The sequence below is a fragment of the Rhinatrema bivittatum genome, chromosome 5 (genome assembly GCF_901001135.1).
Source record: "Rhinatrema bivittatum chromosome 5, aRhiBiv1.1, whole genome shotgun sequence".
Lineage (NCBI taxonomy): Eukaryota > Metazoa > Chordata > Amphibia > Gymnophiona > Rhinatrematidae > Rhinatrema > Rhinatrema bivittatum.
Window position 1 is genome coordinate 289486063 of NC_042619.1, and position 20803 is coordinate 289506865.

Genomic DNA, 20803 nt, shown 5'->3' on the forward strand with positions numbered 1-20803 from the left:
GACAATGTTCTAGTGGACAATCTGTCGGGAATTTCAGCCCACGAGTGGTCCCTCAACCCTGTCGTTGCAGACAGTTTATTCCGGAAGTGGGGGCGACCGACCATTGACCTATTCGCGTCTCTGCAGAATCTCAAGGTGGACAACCTCTGCTCTCTCCATCACAGTCGCAACGTTCCACCTCGAGACATGTTTGCCCTCTCCTGGAGGGAAGGTCTCCTTTATGCGTACCCACCACTTCCTCTCATCAGCAAGACTCTTGTGAAGCTACGCATCGATAAGGATCTAATGATTCTCATAGCCCCCTACTGGCCACGTCAGCCTTGGTTTCCCATCCTTCGGGATCTCTCTCTGTGTCCACAGATTCCTCTAGGCTCGGACCCATCCCTCATATCTCAGAGGAACGGTCAATTGCGCCACCCCAACCTTCAGGCCTTGTCACCTATGGCTTGGATGTTGAAAGGTTGATCCTACAACTTCTCAATCTTTCAGAATCTGTACCTCAAGTCCTGGTAGCGTCACGAAAGCCTTCTACTAAAAGGTTGTATCATTCAAAATGGAAAAGATTTTCGTTGTGGTGTACTTCAAAGGATTTAGATCTTTTTACCTGCCCCACGAATCTGTTTTTAGACTACCTCTGGCATCACTCAGTCGGGTTTACAAACCTCTTCCATCAGAGTGCATGTCAATGCGGTGGCCGCCTTCCATAGAGGTACAGGGGATGTCTGTACGTCAACCCAACCTCTGGTGGTGTGCTTTATGAAAGGATTGCTTCACCTGAAGCCTCCTCTCCGTCCACCGGCCCCATCTTGGGACTTTAATGTGATTTTAGCGCAACTCATGAAACCTCCGTTTGAGCCTCTGCATTCCTGAGAGTTGTGGCATATCACTTGGAAGGTCCTTTTCCTTCTGGCGTTAACATCTGCTCGAAGGATCAGTGAGCTACAGGCACTGGTCACAAATTCCCCTTACACGAAATTTCTACATGATCGAGTGATTTTTCGCACTCAGCCTAAATTTCTTCCAAAAGTGGTATCTAAGTTTCATTTAAGTCAATCTATAGTACTACCTACTTTCTTTCCAAAACCCCACTCACTTCCTGCTGAGCGGGCTCTGCATTCCTTGGACTGTAAACGTGCGCTTGCCTTTTATTTGGAACGCACTGCAGGCCACAGGAAATCCACCCAGCTTTTTGTATCCTTTGATAAGCTTAAGCTGGGAATCCCGGTTGGAAAGCAGACTCTGTCCTCCTAGTTAGCGGACTGTATCACCTTCTGCTATCAGAAGTAAAGGATAAAGTTACAATTATAGAATGAGTCCTGTACTCAAACTGCTATAGAATTGACCTGGACATGTTTTTTACACTCTTCTAATAATTAATCTTGTTTAAAAAACTGTTACCGAACCTTATGGCACCTATGTAAAATGAAAGATTATAATAGCATTACTTTTATGTGCCTTTATGAAAACCGTTGTGACGGTACCCACCTTAATGATGGTATAGAAAAGACTTAAATAAATAAATATCAGCAAGCAGGCCTTCTGCTTCAGGACCGAGTTAAAGTGCACTTCATTAGGACTATGGCAACATCGGTTGCGCAAGATTCTATCTTTGGCCATACTGTTCTACGCAATCTATTCTCAGCATAATATCCAACTTCCTTCTACACTTGCTGGGATATTCAGGCTGCCCGTATACCAAAAAAATCACCCCTGTTGTTGTGCCTGTTGCACGTCTTTGGGTGTTTTCGGTACATGCGCGGGCATCCTCAGCTTGTTATTCACCCACATGTGAGGACTACCATCCTGCTTGTCCTGTGAGAAAGCAGAGCTGCTTACCTGTAACAGGTATTCTCACAGGACAGCAGGATGTTAGTCCTCACAAAACCCACCCGCCACCCCGCGGAGTTGGGTACGCTTGTGATTTATTATGTTATTTTTCGCATGCTCTTTTTTGCTATACACAAGACTGAAGGGAGATCCCTGCTGGATGCAGGGTTAAGGCCATGCTGGGCATGCCCAGTAGGTGCCAATCAAAGTTCTAGAAACTTTGGCTCCATCAGATGATGTCACCCACATGTGAGGACTAACATCCTGCTGGCCTGTGAGAACACCTGTTACAGGTAAGCAACTCTGCTTTCTTACCTGCTAATTTTCGTTCCTGTAAAACCACAGATCAGTCCAGAGGCGCGCCCTGTTATTCATACCGAAAGACTGATTTTCTGGTGTCTGGCTATTGCGTTCAGAAGTGTTGACGTTTAAGTAACCAAGTTCGTTAAGGCAATATTTTGTATAACTGTTGGACATTTTTTGAGGAACTTAGCGGTCCAGTCCCATTTAGGGGTATCTATGCTGGGATCTTGTTTGCCCTGTAAGTTAAGTTTCTTTGATCTAAGCTTGGGTACAGATTAATACTGAGGGGCTGCAGGTAGCATTCTCGATTATAGACCCAAAAAACAAAGCGGAAGCAGATTAATATTGCTGGTTAGCGAAGAAACGAAAAAGATTGGACGAGTCGGGCAAGTTCGAATAAAGAATCCCTTGTTACTCTCGATTATAGGGCACAGACTCAAAGTTTTGCTCTCTGCTGCCATCTGCTGGTAGAGATGCATAACCCAATGGTCTTTACAGGTATGGTATTACGGGAATGAAAATTAGCAGGTAAAAAACAATTTTCCTTTCTAAATGAGATGATCCTACTGGATCTCAGCAGAGGTTTCTCCAGGACTAAATATGATCTGAGCTGAAGATGTTTAAAGGATGATATGTGTAAATGTTGGGGGGTATAGGCAGGTATTTGAATTATTTTGTTTCTTTTTTCATTGCCCAGGAGCACTTTAGTCAGTAAGGAGCCTGACAGCATGCTGGCCCACATGTTCAGAGACCGAGGTCAGTAAGCAGATGTTATTAAAATAGCTTGCTTATAAATCAGTGTATTTTGTTATATTGTGTCCTCAATCTGTTGTGCAGTAGCAGGTTTAAGTTTCCTATCCCACAGGGTTCACAGTGTAAATGAAGATAAAATTAAAGCAGGAGTATAAGAAACTAGATTTCCATCTCCAGCCCAGCTTTTGCTTCTTAGTCCACTGGGGACTGCAGAGACTTTCCCAAGGTTGCATAAGGTGAAATTTACTACTTGCCTGAATTTCCTTTCCTCTAATACAGTCAGTCCAGTCCATACAAATGGGTTATGCATGCTAACCAGCAGATGGAGACAGATCAATAGGCTCGCTGATGTCACTCCATATATAGCTCTATGCTGCCATCGTTTTTTACAAAAATACTGGCAGGCTGAACTGTGGATGAACTGTAATATCCTCAACAATTCACAAAATTCACACACATATTATATATATATATATATATATATATCTCTAATCACATAGTAAGATAATATCTAAATACAGATATATCTATTTTCTTAAACTACAGACTTCCTTTATAATGAGGAAACAAAAATAGGAAACAGCAAATAAATAGAGGAAGGGAAGAGTCCACCTCCGGACAAGGCATACTCACTAACAGGGGTCATTCATCAAATCGTGTTAGCGCCATAACGCGTGCGATAATGCATCGTGAGATGCATATGTAAATTTTCAAAGTGTAGTCAAATGGGAGAGGTTTGGGCAGAGTTTATGAAAATGAGGGATGTTTAATGTTGCGTGTGATAGTGTAACACACACTATCGCATGATTTAACGCCGGAAATAACTACATCTTTTTCCCTGGTGTTATACTGGGCATTAAGGCCAAAATGGGATTTGCACAGTCCTGTTTTAGGGGAGGGGAGTCAGAGCCTCTGGGGAAGCACACATATTCCCTGTACGTACCTGGATCAGTCCAGACAGTGGGTTATGTCCCCAATCCAGCAGATGGAGTCAGCACAAGCTTTGAGGGGGCGTATCCATATATACTACTACCCCCTCTGCAGGAGTTCAGTATCTTCTGACTCTAGCAGATGCGAGTAGGGGAATCAGGCTTCCCCTCCTTTTCCTTTTTCTTCACTTTCTTGCTTGATTATGGCTTGTTGTTGTCTTTTTCTGTGGATCAAGTTTGTATTAAGTTAAAAAAAAAAAAAAAAAGTAAGGCAGAGTTCTTTCAACTTCTGGGGAGTGGCTTATCTTCCTTGTCTCTTCTCTGCGGCCTTGCTGTTTATTTCTCGTTGCAGCCAGGGGTAAGTTTGTTTTTCCTTTGTAGTTTTTTCCTTCACAGCTCAGCCCCCGGTGCCCGCGAAAGCCGGTGGAGCCAGCCTCTTCGCTCTTTACTCCCTCACCCGCGGCCATTTTACAGCTCCTCATGGGCTGCTGAGCCATTTAGGGAAAGATGTCTGGGGCGGGTCGTGTGGCCGGGAAGGCCCCCCCGCGGCACCCTCCTCTATTTTCGGACAGCGGGCAGTGCGGGCCGACCGGGCCCCCCGCAGCGGCGCTTTTGTGCGCGTGGCCCCCCCCCCGTGGCTTTTTCTTTTCTCCTACAGCGATCCCGATGCCGCGGCCGTCCCGCTGTGCGGCCTGCGGAGACCCGGGGTCCCGGATTTCCCGGGAGGGCATCTGTGCACGATGCCTTCCCGGGGGGGAAGGTACCTCACAGTCCCTGACTGATTTCTCTTTTTTGCCCGGGCGGCGCGGGCCGGCCACTCCGCCATTTTTGGCGGGAACGGCGGCCATTTTACATTCTGAGCGCCCTGAGGCGCAGGCCACGAGGGGCTGGAGGCCACGAGGGAGAACGGATCCCTGGAGGACTCTACCAGCGGGGATGTTCCCCCGATTTTGGTGCAGGAACCAAGCACCCAGAGCCAGGGAGCAGGAACCACGCCGCCCCCGAAGCGCACCCGAGCAGGCCGGGGTTCTCTCCGGAGTTTATCCTGCTCATGCATACCGCTTATCTGCAGGGGCTGGAAGCACCTGTGGGACCCCCCCTCCTAAGATCCCTCGGATGTCGCCCTCGACGCCGGCCCCCCCCGACCCTCCGGGAGTGGGGGCCTCCCGCCTTCCTACCCGGTTCCGATCCACGCCCGCGGCAGTGGGGGCGGTGCCAGACCCAGCGGGACATGGACTTGACCTCCCGGACAGGGGACAAGGGGACGGCACGCAGGAGGGGGATGATCCGCATACCCTACGCCTCTTCCAGAGGGAAGAGCTGGACGACCTCATCCCGCAGATCATCCAAGAATTAGATTTGGACCCGCCACCAGACCCGCCTGCCTCAGTAGCTCCCGCTGTCGTCACTTCTTCAAGGAAGGGAGATCCTGTCCTGGCGGCACTCCGGCCGAGGGCTCGGGTTTTTCCCATTCATGACTCGTTTTTACAACTTCTCACCAGGGAATGGGACACCCCGGAGGCCTCCCTGAAGAGCAGCCGGGCTATGGAAAAGCTGTACCCGCTCCCCAAAGATTTTCTGGACCTCATCAAGGTCCCAAAGGTGGACTCCGCAGTGTCAGCGGTCACGAAGAGGACGACTATCCCAGTGACGGGAGGTGCGGCATTGCAGGACACACAGGATCGTAAGTTGGAAGTTTTCCTTAAGCGGGTTTTCGAGGTCTCCGCTCTGGGTATGCGGGCGGTGATGTGCAGTTCGCTTGCCCAGCGGGCTAGTCTCCTTTGGGTGCAACAACTCCTCACGTCTCAGAACCTGCCGTCCGATGAGGCTGCCCAGGCAGATCGGCTAGAAGCCACAGTGGCGTATGGGGCGGACGCCTCGTACGACCTTTTTCGGGTCCTCGCAAGATCCATGGTTTCGGTAGTGGCAGCACGACGACTACTGTGGCTACGCAATTGGGCGGCTGATACGTCCTCTAAGTCGAGTCTGGGCTCTCTTCCCTTCAGGGGCAAGTTCCTCTTCGGGGAGGATTTGGACTAGATCATCAAGTCCCTGGGGGAGAACGCTGTTCATCAGCTGCCGGAGGATAGGTTTCGACCATCCAGAGCATTTTCTTCTTCTCGGACCAGAGCCAGAGCGCAACGGCGCTACAGGGGATACAGACAGGCGGGCTCCCGGTCATCCGCCCCCAGGTCTCAGCCCTGGTCGCGCTCCTTTCGCGGGCGTCGGCCCGCACGCACTACTCCCGGAACCGGGAACCCCTATACCAAGTCTTCACAATGATGCCAGTCTCGCCCACTCCCCTGGACCGACTAACGTATTTCTACGCGGAGTGGGCACGGATCACCTCGGACCAGTGGGTCCTGGATACCATAAAACACGGCTACGCATTGGAATTTGTCCGCCCCCCGCAGGGAAGGTTCATCTTTTCCCCCTGTGGCTCGGACCTCAAGAGAGGAGCGGTGCAGCTGACTCTGGACAGACTCCGGGAGATAGGCGCTATTGCGCCCTTGCCCTTCGGAGAGGTGGGCTCGGGCCACTATTCCATCTATTTCGTCGTACCAAAGAAGGACGGTTCCTTCCGGCCTATCCTAGACCTCAAGGAAGTCAACAAATCCCTTCGAGTCATTCGGTTCCGCATGGAAACGCTCCGGTCAGTGATTGCGGCGGTGCATCGGGGGGAGTTCCTCGCCTCCCTGGACTTAACGGAGGCCTACCTGCACATTCCCATCCGCCCGGACCACCACCGTTTCCTTCGTTTCAAAATTCTGGACCAGCATTTTCAGTTCACGGCTCTCCCGTTCGGATTGGCGACGGCGCCGCGCACCTTCACCAAGATCATGGTAGTCGTGGCGGCAGCTCTCCGGAAGGAGGGCATCCTGGTTCATCCTTATCTGGACGATTGGCTCCTCCGGGCGAAGTCATTCGATCATGGACGCTCAGCGGTGACTCGAGTTGTACGGTTTCTACATTCCCTGGGATGGGTAGTGAACTTCTCCAAGAGCTCCCTCATGCCCTCGCAACGCTGGGGTTTTTTTGGGGGGCGACCTTCGACACCCTACTGGGCAAAGTTTTTCTGCGCCAGGACAAAGCTCAATCCTTGCGGGATCACACACGACGGTTCTCTGCGTTACCAGAGCCCACCTCCTGGGTCTACCTGCAACTCCTGGGAGTGATGGGGTCTACCATCGACCTTGTACCTTGGGCTTTCGCGCACCTCAGGACCTTACAGTGGGCGCTCCTCTCCCATTGGAAACCAGTATCGCAGGACTACCAGATGATTCTCCCGCTCCCGCAGAATGCCAGGGACAGTCTGGGCTGGTGGTTGGATCCGCTGAACCTGGCCCGTGGCGTGTCCCTCGATCTGCCAAATTGGGTGGTGGTGACCACCGATGCCAGTCTAGCAGGCTGGGGTGCAGTCTGCTATCGAAGCGCCACGCAGGGGACGTGGTCCACGGTGGCGGCAAAGTGGTCAATCAACCGTCTGGAAACCAGAGCGGTCCGGCTAGCTCTGCGACATTTCCTCCCGCTTCTTCGGAACCGGGAAGTCAGAATCCTATCGGACAACGCTACCACCGTGGCCTACATCAACCGACAAGGAGGCACGCGCAGCCCGCAGCGTCATCTCGTCCGGCTAGCGGCCTCGCACATCGCCGGTGTGGACAACGTCCAGGCGGACTTCCTCAGTCGTCAACTGCTGGACCCCGGAGAGTGGTCTCTCTCCGACAAAGCGATGCAACTTCTCGTCCATCGGTGGGGGGCCCCCCACTTGGATCTGATGGCGTCCGCTCTCAACGCCAAGGCTCCACGCTTCTTCAGTCGCCGGAGAGAGCACGGCGCGGAGGCAGTGGATGCCCTGGTCCTCCCGTGGCCGCCACATCTTCTGCTCTACGCTTTTCCACCATGGCCCCTCATGGGCAGGATGCTCCGCAGAATAGAAAGCCATCAGGGGACCATGGTTTTCGTCGCCCCAGAATGGCCCAGGCGACCCTGGTTTGCGGACCTGCTACAGCTGGTGATCGACGGGCCAATCAGGCTGGGGCACCTCCCCCAGCTCCTACATCAGGGCCCGGTATTTTTCGAGCAGGCAGAACTCTTCTGTCTTGCGGCCTGGCTTTTGAGAGGCGCGCCGCCTCCGGCGTTGGAGCTACTCGGAGGCGGTAGTATCCACGCTATTGCGGGCACGAAAGACATCGACGTCGGCGGCCTGTGTTCGAGCTGTGGTGTACCAGCCAGGCCACGAGACCCGCTAAGGCTTCTGTACCTCAGATCCTTCAGTTTCTACAGGCGGGGGTGGAAAAAGGGCTCGCCTATAATTCACTACGGGTTCAGGTGGCCGCCCTTGGTTCGCTGTTGAGCGATGGGGGCTCTCTTCTACAGTATCCTGACATTGCTCGTTTTCTCAAGGGTGTCAAGCATATGCGTCCTCCGTTACAGGACCCTTGTCCCTCCTGGAGTCTTAACCTTGTGCTTCGCTCCCTGTCGGGACCACCGTTCGAGCCGCTGCGCAGCGCAACGATAAAGGATCTCACTCTCAAGACTGTATTTCTTGTGGCCATCTGTTCCGCTCGACGCATCTCGGAGCTGCAGGCTCTGTCGTGTAGAGAGCCCTATCTCCGTTTCTCCGACTCTGGAGTTTCGCTTCGCACCGTTCCCTCCTTCCTTCCGAAGGTGGTTTCTGCATTCCATGTGAACCAGACGGTGGAGTTGCCGTCCTTCTCTTCCTCAGAGCCGAAGTCTCTCCGTCTCTTGAATGTCAAGCGCACTCTGCGCCTCTATCTGGAGGCTGCAAATGAGTTCCGGACCTCTGACCATCTCTTCGTACTCTGGGCCGGTCCTAAGAAGGGGTCTCAGGCCTCGAAGACTACCATTGCCAGATGGCTGAAGGCCGGCATTGCTGCTTCCTACATTGGGGCGGGTCGGACTCCCCCACCCGGAATCGTAGCGCATTCTACACGTTCTCAGGCGGCTTCCTGGGCGGAGGTTCGCTCGGTATCCTCGCAGGAAATTTGTAGGGCAGCCACCTGGAAATCGTTACACACGTTCTCGAGGCATTATAGTCTGCACCTCGCCTCTTTGGTCTCTGGACACCTTGGCGAGCAGGTTCTCCGAGCAGGCCTAGCAGGACCCCACCCGATTTAGGGAAGCTTGGGTACATCCCACTGTCTGGACTGATCCAGGTACGTACAGGGAAAAGAAAATTATTACTTACCTGCTAATTTTCGTTCCTGTAGTACCATGGATCAGTCCAGACGCCCACCACGTTTTGGGTTCTTGATCCTGCTCAGCTCTGCGCTACTTCTTGCTCGCAGTGTTCTGTGTCTTCACAGTCGTTTCTTTTCGCTGTTTTTCACAGCTCCTTACAAGTTGGTAGGATGTTTGCAGTTACTTGTTGCGGTTACAATTGTTTTCATTATCTGTTTCCACAAACTTGATCCTTCGGGGGTTTCTACTCTGGCTTTGATATACTCGATACTGAACTCCTGCAGAGGGGGTAGTAGTATATATGGATACGCCCCCTCAAAGCTTGTGCTGACTCCATCTGCTGGATTGGGGACATAACCCACTGTCTGGACTGATCCATGGTACTACAGGAACGAAAATTAGCAGGTAAGTAATAATTTTCTTTCAGTCAACTTTTTATACCACTGTAAGAGGGGCTATTCTGAACCCTGGGTGAGGTTTTGGTGGTGGGCTAGGTTTTGGGGGCAGTTTTACATGCACAGTTAACAGCACAGTAGATATCAGTGAAGCTTTTATGTGACTTGGGAGTGATGAAAGGTGTTGACTGGCATGTAAAACTGCCCCCAAAACCTCACTCTGAGTTTATAGTTGCCCCTCTTACTGTGTAGAATCGTTCTCACTCTCTCTCCCTCCCCCTCTCCCTAGCTGCAGCCCAAAAAATGGTGTAAAAAAAAAAAGTCCTGTATTTGCGGTATCTGGAAAATTAGCCTAAACATACCCCTTTATTGCGGACTCTACTCTTGTGAAATTTATAGCAAAATGATCAATCTAGATCTAAGGCATGAACTACAGGCACTCCTGTGGGATGCTGACAATACTGAAATTATTGCAAAAAAAAAATAGTGACAAAATGGAAGCTTAGGGAGTGTTAGGGACTGGTCTGACTATATAAGAGGAAAGGAAATTATCAGGTAAGTAGTAATTTTACATAAGAAATTGCCATGCTGGGTCAGAACAAAGGTCCATCAAGCCCAGCATCCTGTTTCCAACAGGGGCCGAACCTGGCAATTACCCAAACACTAAGAAAATCCCATGCTACTGATGCAATTACTAGCAGTGGCTATTTTCTAAGTCATCTTGATTAATAGCAGTTAATGGACTTCTCCTCCAAGAACTTATCCAAACCTTTTTTGAACCCAGCTACACTAATTGCACTAACCACCTCCTCTGGCAACAAATTCCAGAGCTTTATTGTGTGTAGAGTAAAAAAGAATTTTCTCCGATTAGTCTTAAATGTGCTACTTGCTAACTTCATGGAATGCCTCCTAGCCCGTCTATTATTCGAAAGTGTAAATAACCGATTCTGTACCTTCCCTGTACATACCCGAATCAGTCCAGACTACTGGGTTCATTCCTCCCAGCTAGCAGATGGAGACAGAGAAAAACTTCACTGACACTGTATCATAAACCCCAGTGCCCCCTGCAGTTCCTCAGTATTTCTCTATCTCCAGCAGATGGCAGAGGGTGTGAATTTTTTCCATGTTTTTCAGCAATTTTTTCCTTTTGAGCCTTCCTCCTGGGGGTTTCTTTTTGATTTTTGGAATCCTAGTGGTTCTACCCTGTCCGGTTGAGTCGACTGAGCCGGGGGCTGGTGCCCTATTGTGTGCTTGGTCTGTGCGCACATGGGGTGTAAATCTGGTTGTCCAGATCCCTCCCCTTCATGAGGCCGCTCAGGTGGCTGCAGCCTCCGTTTAAACGAAAAATTAAGATCCCTGTTAGGAGGCTTAGCCCTCTTTTTCTTAGGGGCTAATTTGTCTCCTTGGGATAAAGTTTAAAAAAAAAAAAAAAAAATTCAGTCAAGGCTGTTTACACCAGAGCACAGCTCTCTCCCCTTAGGTTTGGGTCCGTTCCCAGTGTTAGGCAGTTTTGCCGGGGCTGTTTTCACCGCTTTGTTTGTGAGTTGAGTGGTTTTTTGGCTCTCCTGCCCTCGATGGTTCGCGGCTCAGCGTGCCACACTTGCGGCTCGGTTCACTTGCATTTGAACCAGTTAGGTTTATGCGCGGAGTGTGCGAATGGTGGGGAGGGCTCCCCCGGCCCCCCACCAGCTAAGCAGCATCGCGTTTCAGGCGCGTTTGTGCTGGTTCTGCCGCAATCCCTCACTCGATTGGCATGAGAATGGCGGCCATGTTGGATTTCTTGGCGGCAGTTCCCGCACCATCGGGGGGATGGAGGAGGGTCCCCCGTGTTTGTCTCCAGCCCGATCTGTTGAGAGGAACAGTCAGGGAGGGCTGGAGGAGGAGGAAGAAAGCCTGTTGCCGCCGTTTTCTCAGCTACTCCCTGCAGGAGTTGGTGCAGGAAGGTCATTTTCTGCTGAGTTTGTGCTTTTGTTCCATGATGCCTATTTGGCCAGGCAGCAAGCGGCATGGGAGGCTAGTCAGCCACAGCCATTACCATTTCGGCCCACTGGGGGATTTCAGGGGGGTTCCAGTCTGGCAGCTGCATCCAGGAGGAGGTTTCCCTCGGTGCAGAGGTTGCTGGGTCCCTCTCTGGGGAGCTTCTCTGGGGGAGATGAGCTCAAGGAGTCCAATGAGGCCCCCGGGGGAGCAGGAGATCTGCCTGGGCCTGACCAAGGAGCACCGGTGGGTCTGGTTGATCCGGCAACCGGGGATGCGGATCAGGGGGATGACCCAGTGGTTTCAATCCACGAGGCAGAGGATCCTGAGGTGGTGCACCTTTTTAAAAGGGAAAAGCTGGATGCTTTGTTCCCTTTGGCTTTTCAGGTCCTTGGGGTGAAAAACGCCCCAAGAGGACCAGGATTTGGAGGGAGCAGACCCGATTTTGGATGGGTTGCGGGGTCCCCATCTGCCTTTCCATACCACAAGCCAGTTAGGAAGCAGAAGCAGAGTCGGGGACTCCTGATTGTGGCTTAAAAGTTGGTAGGTCCATGGGAAAGTCCTATCCCTTGCCGTAACAGGGTTTGGAGGTTTTTTTCTCTCCCTAAGGTAGATGCGACAGTTTCAGCGGGTACTAAGAACCACGATTCCGGTCTCATCGATTCGGCCGCATTCAATGATGTGCAGGACCATAAGCTGGAGGTACACCTCAAAAGAATATTTGAGGTTGTGGCCCTGGACTTGTGTGCATCTGTTTGTTCCAGTTTTTTGCAGCATGCTTGTCTACGCTGGATGTAGCAGCTCCAGGAAAACGTACCACAGTCAGGTGAGGACGCGGACAGGACCGAGAGAGTGGAAGCAGCGGTGGCTTTTGGGGCAGATGCGCTCTATGATCTGGTTTGTATCTCAGTTATGTCTTCTGTGGTATTTGCCAGGAGATTGCTTTGGCTATGCAGCGGACGTTTCCTCCAAAGCGCAGTTAGCTTCCCTGCCTTTTAAAGGTCACCTGTTTAGGGAGGACCTCGAGCAGTTGATGCAGTCGCTTGGAACAATAAGGCCTTCAGATTGCCCGAAGATAAGCCTAAGGGAAAATGGTTTTTTCAAGCAAGGTCTTGTTTTCGGTTCGACAGGAGGTCACGTCCGTCCAGGGGGGGCAGCCGGTTCCTAGAAGCAATTTTTGACTCAGGGGCAGTCCTGGGGGAAGTCCTTTCATGATGTCCAAAGGCCTTTCTGAGGCACCGCCGGGGGATCTGCAGCGAGAGCCAAGTCCTCACATTGAAGAGAGGCTGGTCCACTCCGTCGTTCCTACTGTAGGCGATCGGTTGAGGCAGTTTTACAAGTGGACCAAGATTACGCAGGACCAGTGGGTTCTCAGCATGGTAAAAGACTACTACGCTGTAGAATTTGCTCGGCCCGTGCGAGAGCTCTTCCTAATTTCCCCGTGTTACCTGGACAAGGAGTTGGTGGTTCAGATGATGCTAGATCGCCTGCAACGCCTGGGGGCTGTGGTCCCAGTTCCCTGAACAGAGCTGCACCAGGGAAGATATTCCATTTATTTCCTTGTCCCCAAGAAGGAAGGCACTTTCTGTCTGATATTAGATTTGAAGAAGGTGAATGCAGTGCTCAAGGTGCCCCGCTTCAGGATGGAGACCCTGAGGTTGGTAATAGCAGCGATGCGCAAAGGAGAGTACCTGGCGTCTCTGGATCTCATGGAGGCTTATTTACATATCTTCATTCATCAGGACTCTCAACGTTTTATCGTTTCATGGTTCTCGGGCAGCACTTTGTTTCAGACCCTTCCGTTTGGTCTAGCTACAGCCCCACACATTTTCACCAAGGTGATGGTTGTGGCAGCGTCTGTCCGGAAGGAGGGGATTCTAGTCCACCCATATCTGAATGACCAGCTGGTCAGGGTGAAGTCGGAGATTCTATGCCACAAATCGGTTCAGAGAGTTCTCAAAGTTCTCCAGTCCCCTGGTCGTGTGGTGAACGTCTCCAAGAGTCAGTTGTCCCCAGCACAGTCCTTGTAGTACTTAGGGGCCCGGTTCGACACTCTGGTGGGCAGGGTGTACCTTTCTCAAGACCGGATCCTGAAGCTTCAGAAGCAGATCAAGCGGTTTTTGCAGTTGCATGTACCCAAGGTCTGGGACTATTTGCAGGTTCTCGGCTCGATGGCCTCCACGCTGGACTTAGTTCCGTGGGTGTTTTTCCATATGAGACCTCTACAGACGGTATTGTTGGCTCACTGGAAGCCAGTGTTGGAGGAGTATCATTTCCGGTTGACTCTCAAGGGCTTCGTGAGAGAGTATCTCTTGTGGTGGCTTCAAACCCCCAACCTCATTCGAGGAGTGGACCTCGAAGTTCCGGATTGGATTGTGGTCACTACTGATGCCAGTCTCTCTGGATGGGGAGAAATTTCAGTCTCATAGTCTCATTCGGTTCAGGGATCCTGGTTCAGGAAAGAGTCTGCATGGTCTATCAATCGGCTAGAGACCAGGGCTGTGCGCTTAGCCTTGCAGGAGTTTCTGCCACTGATAAGGGATAGAGCAGTGTGAGTGCTGTCAGACAATGCGACGACAGTGGTTTATATCAATCGACAGGGTGGAACCAAGAGCCTGGCATTAGCTCGGGAGGAAAAGTCTAGAGTGAATAGCAGCATCCCACATAGCCAGAGTCGAAAATGTTCATGCAGATTTTTTGAGTCTGACTCTGTTAGATCTGATGGAGTGGGAGTTATCGGAGACCGCAATGCAAATGATTTGAGATTGTTGGGGCTCCCCTTATGTAGACATAATGACAACTCATCAAAATGCCAAGGTCTTTCGCTTCTTCAGTCGAAGAAGGCAGCACAGGGCCAAATTGGTCAACGCTCTAGTCCTACCATGGGCTCAGGAGATTCTACTTTGTTTTCCCCCCCTGGCCACTAGTGTGCAATGTTCTGCATCGGATAGAGAAACACTGCAGTGATGTGATTCTGGTAGCCCCGACGTGGCCTCGGCATCCATGGTTCGCAGATCTAGTCAATCTGGCGTTTCAGCCACCTGAACCATCTCCTTCATCAAGGTCCCATATTTTCAGACAAGGCTGCTCACTTTTGTCTAGCGGCATGGCTTTTGAGAGGAGGCGTCTGGGGCAAAAAGGTTATCCGGAGGCTGTTGTCACTATGTTGTTAAAAGCTAGAAGGAAGTCTACTAACCTATCTTATCTTGCAAGAAAGCTTCACCGAGGGCTTGTCGCTCAGTTCGCTTAAAGTGCAGGTGGCCGCGCTGGGCTCTCTTTGTGGTAAAATTGATGGTTCCCCTATTTCGGCTCATCCGGATGTCATTAGGTTTCTTAGAGGAACGATGAATCTATGGCTTCCAGTTCGGAGGTCTTGTCCGTCCTGGAATATTAATCTTGTCCTTAGAGGTTTGTGTGAAGGTCCTTTTGAACCACTCCGGAGGTCAAAGTTGAAGGATTTGACTCTTAAGGTGGCTTTTCTTGTGGCCGTTTGTTCGGCTAGGAGGATTTCTGATTGCAGGCTCTGTCTTGCCACGATCCTTTCCTTTAGATTTCAGATTCGGGGATGTCCTTAAGGACAGTACCTTCGTTTTTGCCAAAGGTGGTCTCAGTGTTTCATGTCAATCAGTTGGTGGAGCTTCCAGCTTTTCCGGCCTTAGAAGCGTCCGAGCCTCACGCAAGGGAGGCTCAGACGTTTGGATGTTCGGAGAGCTTTGTTACGTTACCTAGAGGCTGTGAATGAATTTGGAAGGTCCGATCATCTCTTCGTATTGTGGAGTGGTGCAAACAAAGGTCACAAGACTTCTAAAGCCTCTATTTTGCGTTGGTTAAAGGAGGTGATTGCTTCTACGTATATGACTCTGGGTCACCCCGTTCCAGAAGGTTTGCGTGCTCATTCTACACATTTGCAAGCGACCTCATGGATGGAAGCACAGCTTGTTTCTCCACAGGAGATTTGCAGGGCTGCGACTTGGAAGTCACTGTATACTTTTGCTCGCCACTATCGTCTGGCTGTAGGGGATACGGGATCTCCTTCGTTTAGCGAGAGTGTTTTGCGAATGGGACTCTCCAGGTCCCACCCTGGGTAAAGGCTTTGGTACATCCCAAGAGTCTGGACTGATTCGGGTACATACAGGGAAAGGACAATTGGTTCTTACCTGCTAATTTTCATTCCTGTAGTACCACGGATCAGTCCAGAACCCGCTGTATTGGGGAAAGGGGAGAGTTGTCCGCTCAGCTATAAGTTTTGTTGGAATCAGTTTTTCTTGTTCAGACTTTTACTGTGTTTAATATTTTCTGCTTTGGTACAGATATATACCGAGGAACTGCAGGGGGCACTGGGGTTTATGATACAGTGTCTGTAAAATGTTTCTCTGTCTCCATCTGTTGACTGGGGGGAAATGAGCCCAGGAGTCTGGACTGATCTGTGGTACTACAGGAACAAAAATTAGCAGATGAGAACCAATTTTCCTTTCTTCATCCAGTCAGACCAGTCCATATGAATGGGATGTGCACAAGCTACTCTCTAAAGGATCAAGATGCTGCCCAAACCCTCTCACAACACCACTGAAGTGAAGGAAGCCTCCTCGAGAATTCTGATATCCAGACAAAAGTGCCTAGAGAAGTAAGGAGGACTAAGTCTCCACCTTTCAAATCTCCAAAGGAGTGCCTAACTGGAACTCAGCCCACAAAGCAGCCTTATGCCTTCATGAATCATCTCAAATCAGTGTCTGTAAAGGATTGCCCAATATGTGCTGCTGTAATTACCTCTTTGATCCAGCATGCTACTGCTACCTTAGAAGCTGCCACACCTGTCTGCAGGCCACCATGCAGCACAAAAAGATGAACCAACCTGCGGAAGGCATTGGTGACTATGAGATACCTCCAGAAGCCTACGCACATCCAAGGGATGAAGGAACGCTCACTCTCTTGCAGCCTTCCATCTGCCAAATGAAGGCAAGGAAACAGACTGATTAATGTGAAGGATCAACGCCACCCTCAGAAGAAAGAACTGAATAAAATCAGACCCAATCCTGATAATCATCCAGAATGGTCCCCTTTAGGGCAGTGTCTGGAAAGCCTAGATCCTCCAAGCAGAAGCACAGTGACAACGAAGCTCGTTCTGAGGGAAAGCAAGGGCACAAACAAAGAGAGACCTTAAAGAGGGAAGAACTGTGAACCTGCCAACAAAGACTAGGCTAAGATCCCACAGGAGGACCGCAATGTGGTGTACAGTTCAAATATGCCTCATGTTTCACAAAACATGAGACAGCAGAAGAAGATGATAGCTTTGCCTCTCATCTGACATTGGAAGCAGGAGAGAGACGCCACCTAAACCTGCAATATATTAAAGGTTAGCCACTAGTAATGCTCCCCTGCAGAAAAAAATCCAGAATCAACGGAAATGATGGGTGTCCCAGTATACCGTGTCTCCCCGAGCACCCATCTTCAAAATAATTTTCCATATGCATCCATACACCAGGGCACCAGGATAAAAACCTCCCCACCTGAAGGAGCACAGCTTCCCCTACTAGAGAATAACTTTTCTTCACACAGCTTATCTGAAGACAAAAATGATCCTGATTTTCATGAAATGCTGAACCCTGAGACAGCAAATCCCTGCGGGACAGAATTCGAAAAGGGCTAATGTACCACAGACAGGCATCACACATTCTTGTACCCCGGCCATTGAGACCCTTTCAGAGCTACCAGAATATCCAAACCCCGGTGACCCATCCACCCTCTGCAGCACCCTGCGATGAGGGGCCAAGGAGGAACACATACAATTTCTCTTCCCTCAGCTAAGCCTGCAGCAGAACAGTTAATTCGGCCACAAACAAATTCCTCCAGCAAGTGAGGAACGTGCACACCTTTGCATTGCTGCTGATTTGCCATCGCATCCAGGTCTGGAGGAACTCGCCTGTCGACAATCAGATTGAAGGCCTTTAGCGAAAAGCCCCAATCTCCCAGACCTAGCACCTGTCGACTGAGATAAACTGCCTGTAAGTTTACTGTGCCTGGTACGCAAGATGCCAACATAGCCAGCCAAGTCAGCTCCACGTAAGAAAGGATCAGTGCCATTTCTAAGGAAACGCGACGACCTCCTCGTTCCTCTTTGACAGTTTACATATGTGAGTGTTGGGGTTTTGTCAGACATCACCCAGACTGCCATATCAACCAGCCAAAGTACAAATTCAAAGTACCAGCCAACTTGCCCGAATCACCAAGTGGCTGATGGACCCAACCGCTTCCTCTGAGGTCCATTGACCTTGAGCAAATCGGTCCTGAAAGCCTTCCACCCCAGCAGGCTTACAGCTGGGGTGATCACTCACCCGACTGGAGATGCAAATTCTACCCTGATCTCCAGGAGCTTGCAATCCAACCATCAAGTGAGCTCTGCCCAGTCGACTCCAGAAATGGCAAGCTCACCAAGTATTTGTAGGACTGAAAATTCCACCCCTGAAAGAGGCTGCATGTGATCTCCTGCTGACCGTACCAGATCCCATGCCTTCGCCATGGGGCCTTCAAGTCTGAAGATAAGACCAAACGATTGGAACCCTGACTATTCCCATGAACAGATTCCTGGCCACACCTTCAGAAATCGTTGGACAACAAAAACACACAATCCTGCTTCTCAGCTACCCAAGCTCTGAGATATATCAGGCTCTATGACAGCTGAATCCTGCTCTTTGCAAAGTTGACCATCCGACTCAAGTCCTGCAACAAATGGATACTTCCTGAATATCTGTGGCACTTTCCTGGATGGACCTCTCTCATAGCAGCTCATCAGACAGATAAGAGTGCATGAAGATACTGTCTCTTTAGCACTGCTACCACTCTCACCTGTGAGAAGGCCTCTGATTTATAGCCAGTCCAAGGGAATATTTGTAAGTGAACATGGCGACCCAACATAGCAAAATGAAGGAATCGCCAGGGGCACCCTCTGAACAGGTATATGTAAATGCACCACCATAAAAACCAAGGAAGCAGAAATTCTCTCTTCTGCCCCACTAGGAATACTGACCATGAGGTTATCACCTGGAAAAAACAAAAGCCACTGTCCAGAAGTCATCATTGCGCTTCGGGCCCAGCTTAGGGCAAAGAAACCTTCAATTTTTGGACCCACGAGGGTAATGGAATAGGGGCCTTCTTCAAACAGGCAAGGGGTGAGGAGAGGACAGGAAGAGGGAGAAGGAAAGATCTCACCAGCCCTCCTGGAAGCCCATGGTCCTGCCTTTTTGAACTGATGGAGGGAACCCCAAGCTGTCTCCTCAGATGCTGCACACCTCTTCCATTTTTCTTCTGAAGCAGATTCCAAGGACCTTGCTTAGCTGAGGGAGAGAAACTAATCTGTCACCTCAGGAGCCCCTAGCAATTTCTGTCCTGTTTCATCCTACCAGGCCACAACCCACAGTACAGGATGCATGTCCACCAACTGCTGGAGACAGAGAATACTGGCAAGGTGATGGCAGCATAGAGCTTTATATGGAGTGACATCAGCAAGCCTGTTAACTTTGTCTCCATCTACTGATTGGCATGCATAACCCATTCATATGGACTGGTCTGACTGTATGAAAAGGAAAATGTGACTTGGGGATCAAAGTACTGGGTGTGGGAATCTGTGTCTGTGCTGTCGTCTTACAGTAATCATTTCATATTTCTGTGTTGCGTCTACTAATGTCCTTAGGATCAAAGAGTGATATAAACAGAGTGTAAATTACTGACATTGAAGAAGTTTCACACCAGGATGTGAGAGAAGGAAAATGAAGCAGCCAGAAGTATAGGAACTCTGTAGGAGAGGTCTAAAGTTCATAATAAATGTTAGGAAAAACACTGTAGGCAATACCTTTTTATGGGAGTAAATACATGAGTGACTCGCCTTCTAGTGCTTGCTTCCTTCAGGTTCTGTACCAACCTGATGAAAGGAATACAGCTTTCAAAAGCTAATTACTAATGTATTTATTCTAATGCAAAAATCTCGCCTATAGCATGTCTGCTGATCTTTGTTGTGTTAGTTCCCTTTAATATGTCCAAATAATCACACAGCATTGTAAAGATGGTAAGAAATGTCAACTAATCAGAGGCTGGGAGCATTCTGGCTGAAGGAACTGGAAGAGGCAGAATGGGAATTGGAATGGGAATGAGCTGAGTGCAGAGTACAAAAAGATGAGTGACTGGCATGCTCGATATGCAAAAACCGATACTGATTTAAATCCCATAGGAAACAGGGAGCCTGTGGAAGGGAAGACAGCAAAAAACACAGAAACCGGAGAGCTTAGGCAAGGTACAGATTTTTTTATGGTTGTAGGGGTTGAAAGAAGATAAGGAACAGGGGGAAAAAGGCATTCATGGAAGGGTTAACATTTATTCTTAAGACTTTTGTTTGAAAAAGGCAGGACTAATTTTGGAAAGTAATTAGCTCGGTTGCAGAATTTCATGAATTTTATAATGTACTGACTAATAATTGATTGTGACACTAGGTGCCTGGGGAAATACACAGGACCACCGAGGGGCATTTCTAATCGATCGTAGCCCAGAATACTTTGAGCCAATATTGAACTATTTACGGCATGGGCAGCTGATTGTAAATGAAGGCATTAATTTATTGGGTAGGTGTGGACCGTAACAAGCTTTTGAGCGCATAGTGCTTCTCTGGCTTCCTTGAATCCGCTGTTTTGATTCTAGTTTTGCCATAATGCAGACTGACAGCACTGTCTCTCCCTGCAGAACTTAAATAATACTTTTGATGAAAGACAAAGGGGCTAGGAAAATCCACCCACATTATGAATTGGGTGAACTGTGTGGTACAAGTTTTAACGAGGCAATTTAGTAAACAAAAAAAAAACTGAGAATGAATTTTATTTGCAAAGATAAAAATAAAAGTAAGGTTGTTTTAGAAATAAAGTGTGGAGGATTGGTGGAAAAAGTAAATGAGGTTAACCAAAGTGCTTTTGCTATGATACAGGTTGAAGTCCATTGCAGGCAAGAGCCTGTGACTTAATAACTTAAGCATATTTGAATTCTGATACCATTTCCAAAAAAAGTTTTGTTTTAATATTGGAACATATTTCCTTATAATAATTTGGTATTCTCTAGGATGGAGTGCTTGTTTTTTTATATTTAATGCATTTACATTTTTTCTCTGAATTTGAATGCAGTTTGTGTGTGCAGTGAATGTTTTCCCCATCCTTGTGCCACTGAAATCACATACAGGCTGATACAGTAAAAAACGCGCGATACAGTAAGTTAATTTATTTAAATTAGGCCCGGCGGTAAAAAGAGGCGCTAGGGACACTAGTGCGTCCCTAGCGCCTCTTTTTGGACAGGAGTGGCGGCTGTCAGCGGGTTTGACAGCCGACACTCAATTTTGCCGGCGTCGGTTCTCAAACCCGCTGACAGCCGCGGGCTCGGAAA

At 49.5% G+C, this 20803-nt stretch overlaps 1 protein-coding gene across 4 annotated transcripts in view; it reads left to right on the top strand.

The window, feature by feature from the left end:
* Positions 1-20803, top strand: part of KCTD9 (potassium channel tetramerization domain containing 9) — a 78830-nt gene that overhangs the window by 33568 nt on the left and 24459 nt on the right. Inside the window, exons 5-7 of one of the 4 annotated variants that reach the window (XM_029604100.1) lie at positions 2828-2886; positions 19611-19673; positions 19870-19998. In XM_029604100.1, the coding sequence (XP_029459960.1) occupies positions 2828-2886; positions 19611-19673; positions 19870-19998 (251 nt within the window). The remainder of the gene's footprint in view (positions 1-2827; positions 2887-19610; positions 19674-19869; positions 19999-20803) is intronic. The other 3 variants (XM_029604103.1, XM_029604102.1, XM_029604104.1) reach the window with 3 other exon arrangements.